We start from the raw sequence: 17,273 nt of genomic DNA, 5'->3' as shown, positions 1-17,273 counted from the left end.
TCAGTGCTGATAGTCCTCCAGTGCCTTCCCACAATTCCCCTGGGTGCCCAGAAGGGCAGGAAAGTTCTCCCACAGTTCCCTGGGAGAGAATCACAGGGCGGCTCAGCTCAGGGCAGCACAAACAACTGAAGTCCTAGCACTTCCTCTGGGTGAGTACAGCACAGTGTGGCTGCTCGCCCCCAGGCAGGACTACCCTGGGTGCAGATCCCCTCCATTAACTCTGCAGCACAGACATAGCCTTAGCCTCTCTGTGCTTCGGTTCCCCAGCTGTACAATGGGCATAATATTCCCACTCTGCCTCGTCGGGTTCACAAGGATAAACACAGTGACAGTGCACAGACACTATTGCAATGGGGGTCCCGGACAGAGAACTGTATGTGTATACGTTTAAACATAGCTGCCAAGTCTGCGCAGCTCCGGGTGTAATATTCAGATATTTAATTAACTAATTGGCATAGAACCCTAAACTTCAGCTTCAAACGCTGGAGGCTTTAGTACCAGTGAAAGGCATTAGTCCTTTGTCTGTCTACAGGATAGCAGCCAGGCAGGCTTCCCACATGTGCTGCTCTCAGCCCCTGGTCTGGAAGTAGGGGTTCGTCTAAAGGTAACAGGTGCAGATCACTCTCCACAGCCCGTTCAGGACTTGGCCTCTCTATTCCCTCGGCCACTTAATGCAAAGCCTGGTGGTGAGTTTGTGACAAGGGAGCTGGAACTGAGACCCACCAAACTCATCTCATTCAGGGGCTACCTGGAGTCCATCTGAGTGGAGCAACTTTTAATTACTGTTGAGCTGGGCTGGATTACAGGGCTCGGAATCTCATTAGGAAAGCCTGGAGCCAGGTAGGCAAGTGTAACATTGCCCCGTTTGGGTCATCGGCAGGGATTGAGCCTGGGAATGTACACACCTCCAATGAAGCTATACCCTAACTCTGCTGTCCCGTGCTTGAGTTCCATCCGGGCTCTAACGGGTGATTTCAAAACCCCGCCAGCAAGATGGTCGTGCAGATCGATTCTTGAACAGCCGGGCAGTGGGCGGAGCCTGCCGCGTTGAATGTTCTCAAGCCTAGAGCTGGGCGGGAAATGGGTTTCCCATCCCACGAACATTGCTGAGATTTCAAAAAACAGATTCCTGTTCTGCAGAGGGATGGCACCGAGGCCTTTTCTGCGAGAAAACAGGGAATGAATGACATAGCCCAGTGGCTAGGGGACTCACATGGGAGACCTGGAATCAAGCCTCTCCAAAGCAGACAGCTTTGGGGGAGTGAATCTGGGTCTTCCACATCAAATCCTGAGTTGGAGGGATTTGATCCTGGGTCACCTACATCCCAGCTGAGTGTCCTGACGGTTGGCTACTTGGAGCGGGGGCTTACTTTTCATACTTATGGGCGGTGTCACTCCTGCATTTTCAAAGAGCCATCATCTTTAGCCTTTTATTTGCTAGTGTGGGGCGTGGCTCACTCTCATAAGCACAGACTCTTGCCACGGTTAAAGCAACAACTTTGCTGTAAAACTCTCCCTCCCTCCTTGCACCACCAGGAGGATGCAGGGCCAGATCCACACCTGCCGAGTTTAGCAGATCAACCTGGGACATTGGGAATCTGCAAAGGATGTAATGAGTTTCCCCTAGCTGCGGCAGGGGGTAGCATGGGGAGCCATGCAAGACTTGGCAGTTGCAAAGCTGGGCAGGTCAGGAGGTGGGGGAGCGGCTGGGGTGCTGGCATGTGTCTGGGATTGCTGGGTGGGCTCTGGTGCTGGCTGGGTGCTTCTTTCCCTCTTCCTCTCTGGAGTTTGGCTGGAGGGAGCCCAACAGAGCTCTGCTTTGGCTGGGGGAAGCCCGGTTGAAAATATGTGTAGTCCTTAAAGAAGCAGGACATCCTTCAACATTTCCCTCAGTTTCCTCTTTGTTTCCCCACGCACTATGGTGTTGAAATGCCACTTAGGCAGCTCCCAACAGCCCAGCCCACGCGATAGGCCACACCCATTTCAAAATCCCCTAAATCGGGAAACACGTTACGCTATCATGTGACTTGCTGATGTTCTCGGTGTGGGACTGGAGGACTAAGGACCCTAGGCCATGTCCTGCATAACCACACCAGCAGGCCTCTTAAGGCGGCTGGTTTGCAGTCCAAGAACTGCGTTGCTTTTGAATGCTAGTGCGTGTGATGTGCATGCGCCCCATAGGGGTACTTTGCCATACCATGGGCCTTGTCCAAAGCAGGACTTGGACTAGTTTTGGGGCGTTGCCTTCTGCCAGGTCAGAGCTATTGTGCTTTCTCCAGCAGTCTCTTGTACGCACAGAAGACGGGTCGATGTTAGTGTAGATCTAAATGGAGAAGCAAGGCAAGGGGTGGGACTCCTCTTCATTGAGCATACATTGACTTGTCCTGTATATATCATCAGTCCTGAGACACAGTGAGGTCTAGTGGTTAGAGCAGGGGCCTGGGAGTCATGAAACCTGGGAGTCACTGCTTTGCTTTATACAAGTCTGCCCCCGCTCTGTGCCGCTGTTTTCCCAGCTGTCAAATGGCGATACCTGCGGGAAGGGCTTTGAGATCTGTGGCTGACAAGGGACAGTGGAAGTTCAAAGTACTGTAGCATGACTGTGGCAGAGCCACCCACTCAGAGACCCCTTTTCCAATCCCCGCTGGGAGACTTCAACACAGTAGCTGAATTTCAGGGTGGGCCTTTTTCTCACTAAGAGGCTCAAGCAAAACCTGGGTCAGAACCGTCCCGTGTTTGATAAAGCGAAGGGCTGAACTTTGCTGGTGGGGGCCCAATGAATGTCCAGTGGATGAAGATCGACAGGCATTCCCATAGCAAAAAACAGCATTGCATCCCTTTGGCACTGGGCTTGCTAGCTGCTGCAAAACACATGGAGGTTTTACAAATAGCTATTTTTCTTTTAACCAGGGACGATGCATAAACTTCACCCGGGTGAAATCAGACGGAAGCACCACCCCATACCGCCCGCCGCCGAAGCACGACACCACCCCCCTCAACAACGCTCCGAGAAGTGCCTCGCCTTCGGCCTCTCTGCAGCCTCCTTCCAGGCAGCCGCCTCCTGGACCTCCCCCATCCCGAGTGCCCCCGGGACCTCCTCCGGCGCGCCCGCCCCCACAACCCCTGGCTTAGAGTGCGGCAAAAACCAAGATTGCTCTCTGCTGAGCATGGCATATTTATTGAGGCTTGGTTTACAGTCGAAAGATAGCGAAATTTGTTGCTGGTCAGCAAAAAAAAAAATTGCCAAGTGTCAGTTTTACTGTATAAATATATTTATGCCACACGTGCTGAGTAAACATTCAGTGGATAATTCTGGAGCTACTGGATGTAGAACAAAACCAAACAATCATCTAGACACAGTAGTAGTGTTTATATAGACAGACACACACGCACACATTCTTCGGATTTATCCACACATGACGTTTGTATGACATTATATGTCCTATCATACATGAAAACCCAAGCCAGATACACATGCATCAGTCAGTACAAAGGTGCCACCTGCAAATGAGTTGGGTAAATTGAAAGTCGCTCTTCTCCCCACAAACAGAACGCAAACAGGGAGCAGTGATTACAAGGGAGCATTCACCTTGCTTTGTTCTGCAAGGGGAATTTCCTGGGTAATGACAACAGAGCAAGGTGAGGCTATGCACCATGCAGTTCCAGTGATGTAGGGTGTGGAATCTGCCCTGTGATTTCTTCCTCCCCCCCCCCACCCCCCCGGAGAAGATCAGTATTGAAACCAAAATCTTTGATTTAACTAGATTTGGCCTTTGTTCTTAATTTCCTCAGACACAAGCAATAAAAGCTAATTTGCGGGTCTGCAAACCTCAGACTGGGGCAGATCTTTCCAACGTTCAGGGGAATGTGGAAAAAAGTTTCTAGGTCCGTTTGCATTTTTAAATTTTCATTTACATAAAAAGGCCTCCCACATGGCACAGATGTATATGTCCCTTATATGTGACTGCTACTGTATATAAGTAGCATGTTTGATACACCAGACATACGTGGGAACACATAGGGACTGATCCCACGTCTGTTTCCCATAGACTTCACTGCTAGCAGGAGCAAAGGATCGAGCTCTTTTGTGATTCAGATGAAAACACATCTGCGTCCTTTTTTTTTCACAGAACTTCCCCGTTCCCCCAGTATGGAACATTACTATTTATCTGTGTGTACAAAACACACAGCATCTGACTTGTCAGCATGGGCTTTTCTTTTGGTTTTTCTTCATGCCAATCCTGTGGGACTCCCAAACATTGATGAGCCTCAGTTGTGCCTGACACTAGGCAGAGACATAAGTGCACGCACGTAGGTTGTAATATCTGACGTGGGATTACGGGGTTCCTCATGACTGGGCTTGCTAAATGCTAAAGCCTGAGTGGGTTGTATCCAGCTCATCCCTAGTGAAGCAAAATAACTCCTGGACTTACATTGCTCCCCCCATCCTGTATTATTCTGCATCAGAAAGGGTGTCTGCAGATCCACATGGAAATGGTATTACTGTAGTCGTAGAGAGGATGTCCATGTTGCATCATAGAATCATAGGACTGGAAGGGACATTGAGAGATCATCTAGTCCAGTTTCCTGCACTCATGGCAGGACTAAGTATTATATCTTATTGGAATGGTCGGTCTATTTGTGTGGGGGAGGAGATATAACCTTGCACCTGTTCTTGGCCATGTAATCCCAAGAGGAAACTGTAGTAATGCCTTGCATTTACTCTCGCTTTATGGCATGTGCACTCCTGGTGCGACGTAAAGAGGCCAGATCAGGGGATGATGAACGGCCCAACAAGGCCTAATTGGTAAAAACATGCAGCGCTATGGCATGCTATTGGGCCGTAAACTCAGCTCACAGGAATCAGCATAACTCCACTGAAGTCAGGGGAGCAGCACCCATTTACACCAGTTGAGGATCTGGTCCCATTGACTGCAGTGGAATTGGTCCTGATTTAGACCTGAGACAGCAAAGCACTGAAGAATGTGGTTAAGTTTAAATCTGTGATTAAATTTCATTGAAGTCAATAGGATTATTTGCATGCTCAAATTGGGGCCTCACACTGCACTGAGAGAAGAATCAGATACATTACTTATAGCTCGGTACAGTTCTACCTCCCTTACCCCACATGAGTGCGGTCTGCTGGGTTGGCCCATAGGTGGCAGAGACGGGGGAATGGCTTGTGGGGGGTTAACATCTCCATACTTCTATCTGGATTGCTCCCCCTCCATTTAAAGCATTTGCTTTGAGAGCAGCACTCCCACATCTGCAGCCAGTGTGACATCTAATTAGTCATCAGTTGTTTGTTCTCACTGCTTTGAGTTGAAAGGCAAAAATAATGTGTCTTATTCTCCATTTTAGTTATGGCAAAACTCCACTGTCTTCAGTGAACGGGACTGGATGAGCCAGGGGGAGAGTGGGAATGGGCTGCCAAGTTTTCCATGGCAAGACCATCCATTTAGTCCAGACTGGGAGTGACTGGAAGTTGGTATTTCCTGATATCTCTTTGGAGGCCTTTGTGGAAAGAGTTTGGTGGGTCGCAGCCCAGCTCCTAGCGGACAGGTGTCTACATCACAATAAGCAGTTGGCATTAACCGCCCCTCTTATTGGCAATCTCAGCGGAGGCCGATAATTGAAATGACAAAGGACACTGAACATCCCTCCCAGCCTCAAGTGCTGTCATAGAGATCTGGCACATGGGTGGCGAAGCTTGTGCGGCTACTGCCTGTGCATACAGAAAGGACATCAGGGCTGTCAGACCTTTCACCAACACTTAATTCACCACCAGGGGGGACTGAGGTACTAGCGAGACCCACAGTGCTGGGAGCAGATAACGAGCAGGGAAAATTAACTTACAAAAATAGGTTCCATTTATAACGTTTTTCTTGACTGGCCAGGACTACTTTTAGCCAGTGATTAAAGCAGGGTGCCAAATTCTGTCATCGCTTACTCCTGTGTAAATCCAGAGTAGCGCCAATGACTTATGGAGTCACTGCAGATGTACACCAGTGTAAATGCCAGTGGAGTTTGGCCCAGGGATCTGTGTTACATATGCCAATGCCTAGAGGTTTTTCACAAGCTATTCAAACAGCTGACTCATCTGCAGATTGACAGGTATCACAATGCCGTTACCTTTGCAAAAATGTGTCTAGTCTTGGCTGTGCAAGGAATCCATCTTCAATAAACTCAGGTGCACAGCTGGGATCGCAATTGTTTGGGATTCCAGATGATGAGATCTGTTCGCAGTGCTAAATTCACCACTGCATTACCCAAGCTTTACACTGCTCTGACTCCATCTCTTCTAAAACTACCCCAGCATACAAGTGCAGGAGGGCAAGGGGTTTCCATGAGTATCAATAGCTAGAGAGTTACATTCCCAGGAAATCAGCTTTCGGTTTGTATCGCAAACCTGCCCCTGCAGTGTCTGCCACCCAAGCACTACAGCACTGTGTGAGAGCTGGACAGTGGAACTGGGGAGAAGCAAAAGTGAAACTGACCAGTCTATTTTCATCCTTCAAGCTGAATGCAGCGCTAAATGTAAACCTAGGGCACTGGCTGCAAAAAGGACATTTGGACTCATACAACTCTTTTCCATTTTTACTATTTCAGGAGTTACAATAACACAGGTGTTAAGCAATTTGGGCTTTTTTTTTTTAAGTCTATTTCATCAGATCCTCGGCTGATTTAAATTGATGTTGCTCCATGGACTTCAATGGAGCTATGCCACTTTGCACCAGCTGAGGGTCTGGCCCGGGATTTTTAACCTGACAGGGTGCCTTTCACTGGCCTGATGGTTGAATATGCTATTGTTGTTTTCATCTGTATGTTTGGCCAGTTGTGATTACAGTGCTCCATAGCAAACACTGTAAGGAAGTGTTTAAAAGGGAATGATTCACCAATACCTTGGAGCCTCCCATCTCATTTTCACCTGTGCACCGTGAGTGTCTAATGCTTTCCCTGGCGTGAGTGCAGAATTTGGATTTGGGAGCATCTGGCACACACTTAACGCTGGTGTAAACAGTAATGCAAAATGCAAAGCAGTGGAGAATCAGACTCCAAGTGATCAGGATTCATCCAAGACCACTGTGGTTTAGCCTATTAAGGGCTGCATACCAACTGCAGTTCCTGATGCATCAAGATCAAGGCTGTGGGTCAAACAGTCCTAAATTTACAAAGCTTCAGCTCCTCTTATTGGTGAGTGAGCTCAGTGATGGGTTGATTCATGAACTGTACCAGTTCAGATGCACATGCACCTGTTGTTCTCTAAGCCTTTGTATTCTTGTGATGGCTTTTGTCAATGTGATCGGTACCATCCTTTGACTTTTTCATTTTAAAAAAGCATTTTCCTGAGAAAACAGCCCAGCTTCTGTAAATATAGAGAGATTAACACAGAGGAGACAGGACACTTCTGGACTTTACTGCTGGACAGTTAGAGTAATTTATTAAAAGGGACTTAAGGTGAATAAATACAGATGGCCCAGGATGTTATGCATGTGAGTGTGATAATAAGGTATGGTATTCTCAAATTGTTCTCTTGTAGCTTTGGGAAATGGGAATTATTGGGTACTGCCTAGTATATTTAGACATTTGTTACTGATCTGATGCTTTTGAGTAATGCAAAATGTAGTATAATTAGGAAAACCAGGAGATTTCTAACCTTTAACAATGCTTGAACAGATATGTAGATAATGATAGATTTACATTTTGGGGAAGAGAGAAATTGCTTGGTTTATAAGGGAAAACAATGTACTGTACAAATATGTTCTAGAAAGAGGTACGCTCTCAGAAGTAGTGGGGATGTGGGCTGACATGACTGCCATAAAACATTGGGGACAGAGGAAGTTGACGGATTTCTTATTGCTAAAGTTTAAGGGGGTTCTTCATGGGGGTTTGTTGCCGGTACATGTGGTACAACTTTCTGTAACTAACATGCTGCTTCCATGTTATAATTGTATAACTTTTATGCATTTTGTGCGCCTGCTCCATTTCTCTGAAAAACCCTGCGACAATAATATCTACATGCAAATGTGGGAAATGTAGCCAAAATCTCATAATCCAACGTAATGTAGTCTTAACGGATTTTAAATCAGCAATAAAAGTGCTTAACAGTTACCCATTAGAGCGAATGATTTCACTCCAAGGGACATTTTAAGTGGCGCAAGTTTATCTGATCCTTTAATATACTGTTCCTCGTTAGTACATTCATGTTGTGGCTAGAGCAAGGAACTGGGAGTCAGGGCTCCTGAGAGCTAGCCAGTGCTCTGCTGCTGTGTGAAGGAGTGTCCTGCCTCTGAATGGACAGCCAGGTGCTCACAACCACAACAGGAGATTCCCTGCTTCACCCTCGGGCTGACGTATTTAAACAAAACCAGGGAGCTAGAAGCTATGCAGGTTGGCGGGTGTGTGTGATCTCCCACTCCCTGGCTACAGGAGACTGACCCGAGCAAGCAGAGACTTTCTCTAAGGACTTGGGCAAGGAGCTTTGAACCTGAGGCCTCCGAGCTGTGACTGCAAATGCTCCTGCCATGAGACTTTACTAAAGGAGACACACCTCTTTTGGTTTTTGTTTTTGGCTTCCCTTGGCCCTGATCCTTTACAGAGGGAATATTTTGATGCACCAACTGGAAAATAAGGTAGGGTTCGCCTGCAGTGCCACACCTGATCCCACGGGGATGTGCAGGAGGGGCCCATCCCTTTACATACTGACCCAATGGGCAGCTGTGTGCCAGCTGCTTGTTCTATGACTCTCTTTTCCCATTCCTGAATGGGAATGACAATCCTTGCCTATCTTGCCGGGCTTAATTACTTAGGAGCACGTTTTGATCACAGGTGCACGGCTGAAAATTCAGAGTAATTCCACTGAAGTCAACTGCCACATCAGTTCACATTCAGGTCACAATTGCAAGGGTATTTTGCTACCTTGAGGGCTTGAAGTATATTTAAAACAAAAATGAAAGCTGAGATTCCAGAGCATAATTCTGCAGCATGGAGCAAACTCTAGGGCAAATTTTACAGCTGCGGGATCATGGGACACACAGGGCTCTTCCTGTGGGGGAGATCTTGCATTTCTTGCTCAAGCAAAGCTCCCACTGATTTTGGGAGTCTTGCCTGTGTAATGACAGAGGGATTGGCCCTGTAATTTCCCATCCCACGCAGCCTAGCAAGCCCTTTATTTTCTTGCTCGGAGCATTTCCTCTGAATCTCTCTGCATCCCCATGGGGATAGAGACACGGGCTTTAGCAGAGACGCAATGGAAGTGGAGAGGTCATGGGGATAGGCCACAAAAATCTGCAAGCCACAATGACTAGCAACCAAGGCTGTGGCAAAGCTGCACACGGTCCGCACGGCATGTCAGCCACAGCCCCGTACGGAATGAGAGTGGGGAGGAGAGTGGCCAAGAAGCTGATGCATGCAGATCTGAGTGGGCAGATGCAAGCACGCAGCCAGCTGGACAATGCAGAGGCCACAGGGAGGGAAAGCCAGGGAGCACAGAGAGCCAGATTCATCCCTACACTGGCCTATTCAGGGGCTGTTGTCTTGCTTCACAGTCCAAACAGGGCTTTGCTGGGGCACAGAATCCTGTGGGGGGGCGGGCAGGAAGAGAATGCCCTGACCACACCCTCTTCCCGCCCCTGCTACCCCCACCACTCACTGACTACTCTGGCCCTCCCTCCGCTTCTGCAGAACTTGGGTGTAGAGGCTCTGTGACCCAGGGGAGGGCTGGACACCTGACCTAAGATCCCTTTGCACTGTGAAGGGGTTGCAGGCTAAGGGTCAGTCAGGCTCAGGAAATTGCATCACGCCTAAACCCAATCCTGCTCCCTAGGAAAGCGCCCGGAGTTGGCTTAGTGGATCTGAGTGCAGCGTTAAGTCCTTGCACCAAAGCAGTGGCAGGCTCTGGCAGGCAGAGCCTGTCCTGTGGCCAAGGGTGGGGGCCATTATTCTGTTCGTCCCTTTAACCTGAGTCGATAGCTTTTGCCCCAGGAGCTCATCCCTTCATCAGCAGCATTGTTGTCTCTGACAAACAGCCTGGCCCAGGACACAATTCACCCAGTTGGGCTGCATGGCCTCCACTGTCTTGCCCAGCTCTAACTAACGTTGTGCCATTGGGGTGTTACGGGAAAAGCAATCCTGTGCTCTTGAAAGAGTTCAGATGCACAAAAGCTCTCCCGGAGCCAGTAACAAACGCCAGATGCTCGCTGCAGCTGTTGCTGGTTAGTATACTCATAACACTAGCTACAGGCCTGAGTGCAGAATTCAGCTCTGACCTGAACTCCTCTAACCATTTGGCTTCAGGGTTTTGGTTCCAGCCTCTCTATAAATAGCCTGTTATGCTGATTTAGCAGCTTCCAGCCCAACATACACAAATGTACCCTAGCCTGCTGCTCCTGAAATCAATGGCAGGACCCTACGGGCTGCAGCATTTGAGGCCAGGAGGTATGCTGCCCTCTAACAGGCAAAGCCAGGTTTTACACTCCTGACTCCTATCACATAACCTTCTCTAGAGCAGACTGTGGGGTGAGCGACCACTGAGAAGCCTCAGCCTTCAACAGCCTCCCGGCCCCCTGTCTGCTCTTGCTGATTGCAGCTGTCCCTCCCTGAAGTAACCCACTGAACACAGGTGGGAATTGGTTCTGTTACTGTGTAGCTGGCCCTTTAAGAGGGAAGTGGCTTCAGCCCCATCTGTGACACTGCCCACTCTCCCCCTAGGTGGGAAAAATGAAGTTCATGGGCCCCAGGCAGACTGCAGGGGTAGATATGGGAGAGGCTGTGAGGGAACTTCCCTGGAGGGAAGTTGAAGTGGGGGGCTGCAGGGCTGCTCCTGGCCATGCAGGAGGTGCTCTGAATGTGGTAACCCTCTTACAAGCCCATTTCCTCCTGTACTTAGCACTGAGGAGTAGCTTGTGTGCTCTGGCTCCAAGGCAGATGATCCCATGAATGGAGAGGGGAGCTCCCAGCAGGATAGTGTCCTAAGTGACCCCAGGTTGTGGGGCTGGCAGTGCCCCCTGCAGGATAATGGTTTTGAGGTGATCCTGGCTTGGGTGGTGTTTGCTCTGGGTTCTTGGATAAATTTCTTTGTGTTCCTTTATTAGAGACATTTGCATAGGCTCCCTGTTCTGTAAGGGCCTGATCCAAAACCCATTAGAGCTGACAGGCTCCCGATCCAACATCAGTGGCCATCTGTTCCTACCCACCTGCTGTTGCCTCAGTCCCCTGGGTGGGGCAGTTCTGAGCGGCAGGGCCTGGCTCACACGCTGCATGAAGCATAAGAAGGACCAGCTAATAGGGAGTCAGGGCTTTATCAAAGCACTGCACACGCTCATCACCCCCCCCCCACACACACACACACAACTTCCACTCCAGCCAGGGGCTGTGTCAGCTCAGCACCCTGGTCCTTGGGTCCCTTTAATTTGGGCATCGGAATGTGGATTTAGGTGCCTCGCTGCAGTGACCTGGGGGGTGGGCTGCTGAGTGCTCATCCCAGTTCTGGCACTAATGTACTTCATGGCCTCGGTCAAGCTGTTTTTTGAGTGCCTCAGTTTTCCCATCTGAAATGCTGGGCACTCCAGCCTGAAGCTTTGGGCCCTGGTTCTCAGTGCTCAGCACTAGACACTGCTGCCTCTCCCAAATAGGAGGGTTCCCAGCAGTGCTCGGTGGGCAGCAGCAGCTCTTGGGGTTCACTCAGGGCTGCGTTCCCTGGGGGTGGCTCTTGTGTGGCGCTGCAGCAGGGGCTAAAATGATATGTGGATATGGCCTGTATGTGTGTTTGGAGCTAAGGAAAGAGCCTGGTGTATGTCTGCTTTCCTGGGCTTTGCTATCCAATGCCTGATGCTTTCCCCAGCAGGAGGCTGCAGCAGTCTGGAAGACATGGGGGTAACATGCTGAGGGGAAACACTGACCCCCATGATCCTGCTGCCTCTGTCTTCCCTGGCTCTGCTGCGGAGGGGTGAGTTTCACCCTGTTGCTGCAACCTGCTGACTCTGGGTTTTTTGGCCCTGCGCTCTGGGCTGGGCATGCTGGTTTCACATCTTTGTTATTCAGTCCAAAAGGAGATGGAGGAGACTGAATTTCTCTCCCTCCCCCACCCCAAAACAAGGACTAGGGGTGGCTCTCCACACCCTCTCTGGCTGCTCTTCCAGGCCCCCAGCTGGGAAAGGGGCCATAGCCTTTCACGTTTCTCATGTGGCTAGGGTGACCAGATGCCCTGATTTTATAGGGGCAGTCCTGATATTCAGGACTTTTTCTTATATAGGTGCCTGTTACCCCCCCGCCCCCCTGTCCCAATTTTTCACACTTGCTGTCTGGTGACCCTACATGTGGCTGGCTCAGATTAATCACTGACTCAGTGGTCAGACCCTTGTCCCATCCCTCTTGCCAAACCCTCCCTGCAATGGATTCTGTGGGGCTGATGTAGCCCAGCTCTCATGGTAGGCTTTCTGTGCCCTACAATCCATCTCCTCTCCCCACATTGTCTCCCCACTGTGCCATCTGATGTGTGACGGGATAGATTCAGTCTGGCAAGGGGCCAAGTTTCAGAATCCAGGAATTGCAGGATTAGGGGCATCTAGTCCAGTATCCGGTCTCTGACAGTCACCAATGCTAGCAGCTTCAGAGGAAGGCTCAAGAAGCCCTGCAGCAGGGAGTTATGGGATCTCCCCATCCCTGGAAAATTCCTTCCTGACCCACAATAGCCAGCTGTCCAGTTATGACCTGAAGCAGGTGGCTTTATCCCTTCCAGAACTCTTGAGTACATTTTAGTCCTTACTCTGGATATTCTTGTTATCCCTATAAATGATGCGGGTGGGTGGCTGTTTTAGTTGACTCAGTGCTAGCAAGGGGTTGAGTAGAGGGCCTTAAGCAAAACCCCTCATCTGAGCATAACTGTGGTGATGAACCTTTGGCCCCTGTGGCCAACATGGACTGACCCGAAATCCTAGATCTGACCATCCGGCATCTCTGTGCTCAGGCTCCTCTTATGATCAAAGCTGTGTGTTCCCCTCTTCCTAACAGCAAGTCTCTATGCCTGTGGAATGGGTTGGGCATGTCTCTGTTTCCCAGCTGGGTTCCTTTCTCTGAATTTCAGCAGATGCTGGCCTAGCATCAGAAATACTTTCCAGCCTTAAACCGCCCCAGCTACATGGCAAATTCTGCCCTCTGCTAATAAATACATAGGTGCAATTCCTATGGCCTTCAGTGGAAGTTGCATTCCTTTCGATAAGGACAGAAATGGGCTTCTTAGGTCTGGGACACTGATGAGTGAAACAGTGCTATTTTTAGATTAGCCACTGGAGGCCAGTACATGACAATGTATTTCCATTAAAGGCACAGCAAAGCCCTGATGTTGTGGTTCATAGATTCCAAGGCCAGAAGGGTCCACTGTGATCATCAAGTCTGACCTAAACACCTGCCGGAGGCACCACTCGGATCTGAATCTTGGATCTCCTGTTTATTAGGCAGGCACCTTAACCAACTAAATCACAGCACCCTCTAAAAGTGCCTCACTGGTTGATTGTGTGTGGGGGAGGCGGGGCAGCCAAACAGAGACACAGCACCTACTGCAGCTTGTGTCTAGGAGAGCAGTGTGCTGCTAGAAGAACTTGTGTCAATTTATTAAAACTAACTTATTGGAATTACAGCAGCTCACAGGAGCGCCAGTCATGGACCAGAATTGTTGAAGTAGGTGCTATACAAGTACTAAATACAGCCCCTGCCCCAAATAGCTTACAATCTAAGCAGAGTCAATATTGCTGTCGGCACGGCAAATGTAACATGATCTACAAATCGTGTGCTGACATGCAATACTAGTCCAATTAGAAAGGGACCATGCCACCTGAGTAATGTGTACCACAGACCACTGGTGACCTGTGGTGTTCGGAAACCCCCATGGTATCCCAGGCTGTCGGATGTGCTGTGCCTTGCTAGAATGAGTACGGCTGGGTGGAAGGTTTCCAACAATGTTTTTCTGTTGGAAAATGCGGATTTGATTAAATGGACACACGTGGCGGGCATGTGTCGATTTCAGTGAAATTCCTCTGGAAACCAGGCAGATTTCTGCCTGCCAGACACGTTTGCAAACCTACCTGGTTTCTCGTAAGCTCACCTTCCAGATCCTCAGCAGCCTTGTTCTCCCAGGGCTTCCTGGCTCCTCAGCAGTCCAGAAGCCCCAAGAACCTGTTCCCAGACCCCTGAGCTGTCCAGCTCTTCACCTAGTGGGCCGCCAGGGCTCCAGGCATCTCTCAGGAAGCCTTGGAAACATTTCTACGGGGAGAAAATGAATTGTCAGGTTTTTTTAAACAAAATCTTGGAATTTCTTTTCTTTTTCAGTTCCATTTCAGAACAAAGTGGCTGGTTTTGTTTTTTGTTTTTGTTTTTTTTAAATTTTGAAATTGCCCACTGAATGGGGTTTCCAGCCACTCTAATAATGACCTGCCCTCTTCCGCGAGGCAAGCATTTAACAAGAGATTGTCAAGGGGTTTGGGGGAATCCACAAACAACGGTTACTCCTCCATGTTTTTAAAACTCATGGGTGCTTGCAAATAACATATTGCCTCACCAATACTTCCCACCTCTGTGCCACCATGGCAGCACACTGAGAAACAGGGGTTGTATATGCTGGGTGGTTGTTGTTGTGTTGCTTTATGTAATGAATGCTAGATTTTAGGAATCAAATTCTCTGCTGGAGTCATCTGGTGCAGTTCCGCTGAAGTCAGTTTCTCCCAGCCCATGCTTCTACAGGCATATCATCTCAGAGGTGCGTTTATAAGATGCATATGTACTTAAATACATCTGTACATGTCAAGAGAAAGTATTGCTCTTCCTTAGTTGTGGCCAATTTATAAATCCCCTTGGCTAAAAGCTAGGGGAATACTTGTTTTCCTTATGTGGCCTTATGAAGCAGCCATTTTTTTATTTTTTATTTTTGGGGGGGAGGGGGGTAATAGGTTCCTTGCTTCACTCCCACAGGAATCACATTCGTCACTGAAATCCGGCGCTGTGGTTCTCAAACGTCTGAACAAACGGAACATATCAATAATAGCAGGCTTTACAGATGCAACAAGCAAGAGTATGCTGCTCTCCTACAGTCACCGCAGTGACTCGGCAATGAAAAAGAAAGCGACCATCTCCTTATCGTTGGGCAACATTTCCAAATGTGGGTGCCCACACGTGTGCATACAAGGCACCTCAATCAGAGTGGTCTGATTTTTTTTTTCCTTCAGGGCTGTTCAGCTCCTGGATAAGCTAATGAAGTGGGAGGTGCTCGGTATTTCTGTTGGTCTACATGGGGAAGTTCACCAGCAGTACGACACTGGCATAATTATACTGCTAGATTTCAGAGTAGCAGCCATGTTAGTCTGTATTCGCAAAAAGAAAAGGAGGACTTGTGGCACCTTAGAGACTAAGTGAGCTGTAGCTCACGAAAGCTTATGCTCAAATAAATTGGTTAGTCTCTAAGGTGCCACAAGTACTCCTGTTCTTTATACCACTAGAGTTATACCATATAACTCCCCAGGTGGACACACACTCCAGAATAAGTGTCCACATCATACGGCACTATACCAGTATAACTTCAGCAATAGAACTATCCCAGTGTAGTTCTGCTGGTTACTTTTCCCCATGTAGATAAGCCTTGAATCTCAGGTCACTTTTATTTGGATGCCTAAATATGGATTTAGCCTAATTTTAGGCTTCCGAGTTTGAAACATTTGGCCATTGTGTACAATACTTGTGATAAAATTAGAGTTGAGACAGTCACAATTTTTTTTCCCCATTTCCCATTACTTTTTGCAATTGGTGCAATTTTTGCAACCCTTTCAAACTGAGTAAGGCTGGGGGTCTTATAGCTAAGGCAGTGGGCTGGAACCCAGCAGATCAGGCTCTGATTCTTAGCTTGCTCTCTGATGTTGTGAGGATTGATGTTTGCAAGGTGTTCAGATATTATGGTGACAGGGCGCTATAAGGATGCACAATTTATGGGAAACTGGATATTTTTTTTTTTACTTTTTTTAGCAACAAAGCCACTCTTTGCTTTTGCAGAAGACTTAAAAAACTTCACTTTTTTAAATAGCATTTTTGGGGACCTATTTTTCCTTCTCACTGGTGCACCATGGCAATTCCCTGCCTCCCCCCCAGTTAGTCTCCCCCTTTTTGTTTTTTGGGTTTTTTTTTCTTTATTTGCAAGTTCACAATAAAATGTAAAAAACCCTGTATTTCAAGTAGTTTTGTATTTGTCCAGATAAAAACCAGTACTCGAGTTGCCTCAAACAGGACTGTCTGGATTTTTGTTCTACAAGTAAGCGTCCACGTTATCAAGAGATCTACCATGAAGAACCACCTGTACCTTTGAACTGCAGGTTGAGCTCACGGTTCTGCTGTGCTGGGCCTACTAAGTAGAAAATGAGCCCTTACCATTGCAGGGCCCAGTTCTCCAAGCCTTGTTCATATCAATGAGTACTCTTGCCAAGTGTCAATGGGACAAAGGTCAATCTGACTGAAGTGAGGGTTGCAGATTCAGCATCAGAGAGAAAGCAGCAGCATGTGTCTATTTATTCCTGCCTCCCATTGCCAAAGGCTTTTGAGAATGCTATTGCCATGATCTGCAGAACATCTAAATGTATAAAACCGGAGGCTGGATTCTGATCTCCGTGTAAATGGGGCATAACTGCACTGACTTTGATGAAGTCGATCTGGTTTTCTAGCGATGCAAGTAATGGAAATCTGGCCCCCAGAGCTGAGGGTCTGGTCCAACACCCTTTGAAGTCGGTCCCTCTCTTGACTTCCAGGGGCATTGGATCCAGTCCTCAGTCAGGGAACATGAAGAAGTAGCTGCTAAAACAAGTGATTAAGTAACCTGTCTGTAATATTTAAAAAGGCCTGTTTCTTCTGCTGAAGACATGATTTTATATAGTATCTTATTAGATTGTCTGCGCCCCACAGAGCTGACAATCTTTTTGTTCTGTGTTTGTACAGCACCTAGTGCCTTTCCTGTTCTACTTATAAGTTCGCCATTGAGTTCACCATTATCCTAGGCTACTGGACATAGGTACTCCAACTTCTGTATCTTTGGTAGTGGCTAGCGCCACAATGCTGGAGTTAGCCCCTATTTTTACCAAAGGGATCCTCAGTGACCACATAGTCTTGGTTTCTCCTCTCGTCTGCTTTATTATAGACTGTTACTGATTAGTGTAATAAACCTCCTGGCTCATTACTACATGTAACAGTAACTTGCATCCCCATGATCATTTACAATGTATTAATACACTATTGTTTCATTT

The 17,273-nt window shown here is 48.2% G+C and overlaps 1 protein-coding gene across 1 annotated transcript in view; it reads left to right on the top strand.

Moving 5' to 3' along the window:
* ANTXRL (ANTXR like) overlaps positions 1-8,112 on the top strand; it is a 79,410-nt gene extending 71,298 nt beyond the window's left edge. The window contains exon 18 of the mRNA XM_048858309.2: positions 2,911-8,112. Coding sequence (XP_048714266.1) covers positions 2,911-3,132 — 222 coding nt within the window. The 3' untranslated portion in view covers positions 3,133-8,112. The remainder of the gene's footprint in view (positions 1-2,910) is intronic.
* The last annotated feature ends 9,161 nt before the right edge of the window (positions 8,113-17,273 follow it).

Source organism: Caretta caretta, chromosome 7, assembly GCF_965140235.1.
Source record: "Caretta caretta isolate rCarCar2 chromosome 7, rCarCar1.hap1, whole genome shotgun sequence".
NCBI classification, from domain to species: Eukaryota; Metazoa; Chordata; order Testudines; family Cheloniidae; genus Caretta; species Caretta caretta.
Note: the sequence above shows the minus strand (reverse complement) of the source record. Positions and strands in the feature narration are given on the sequence as shown.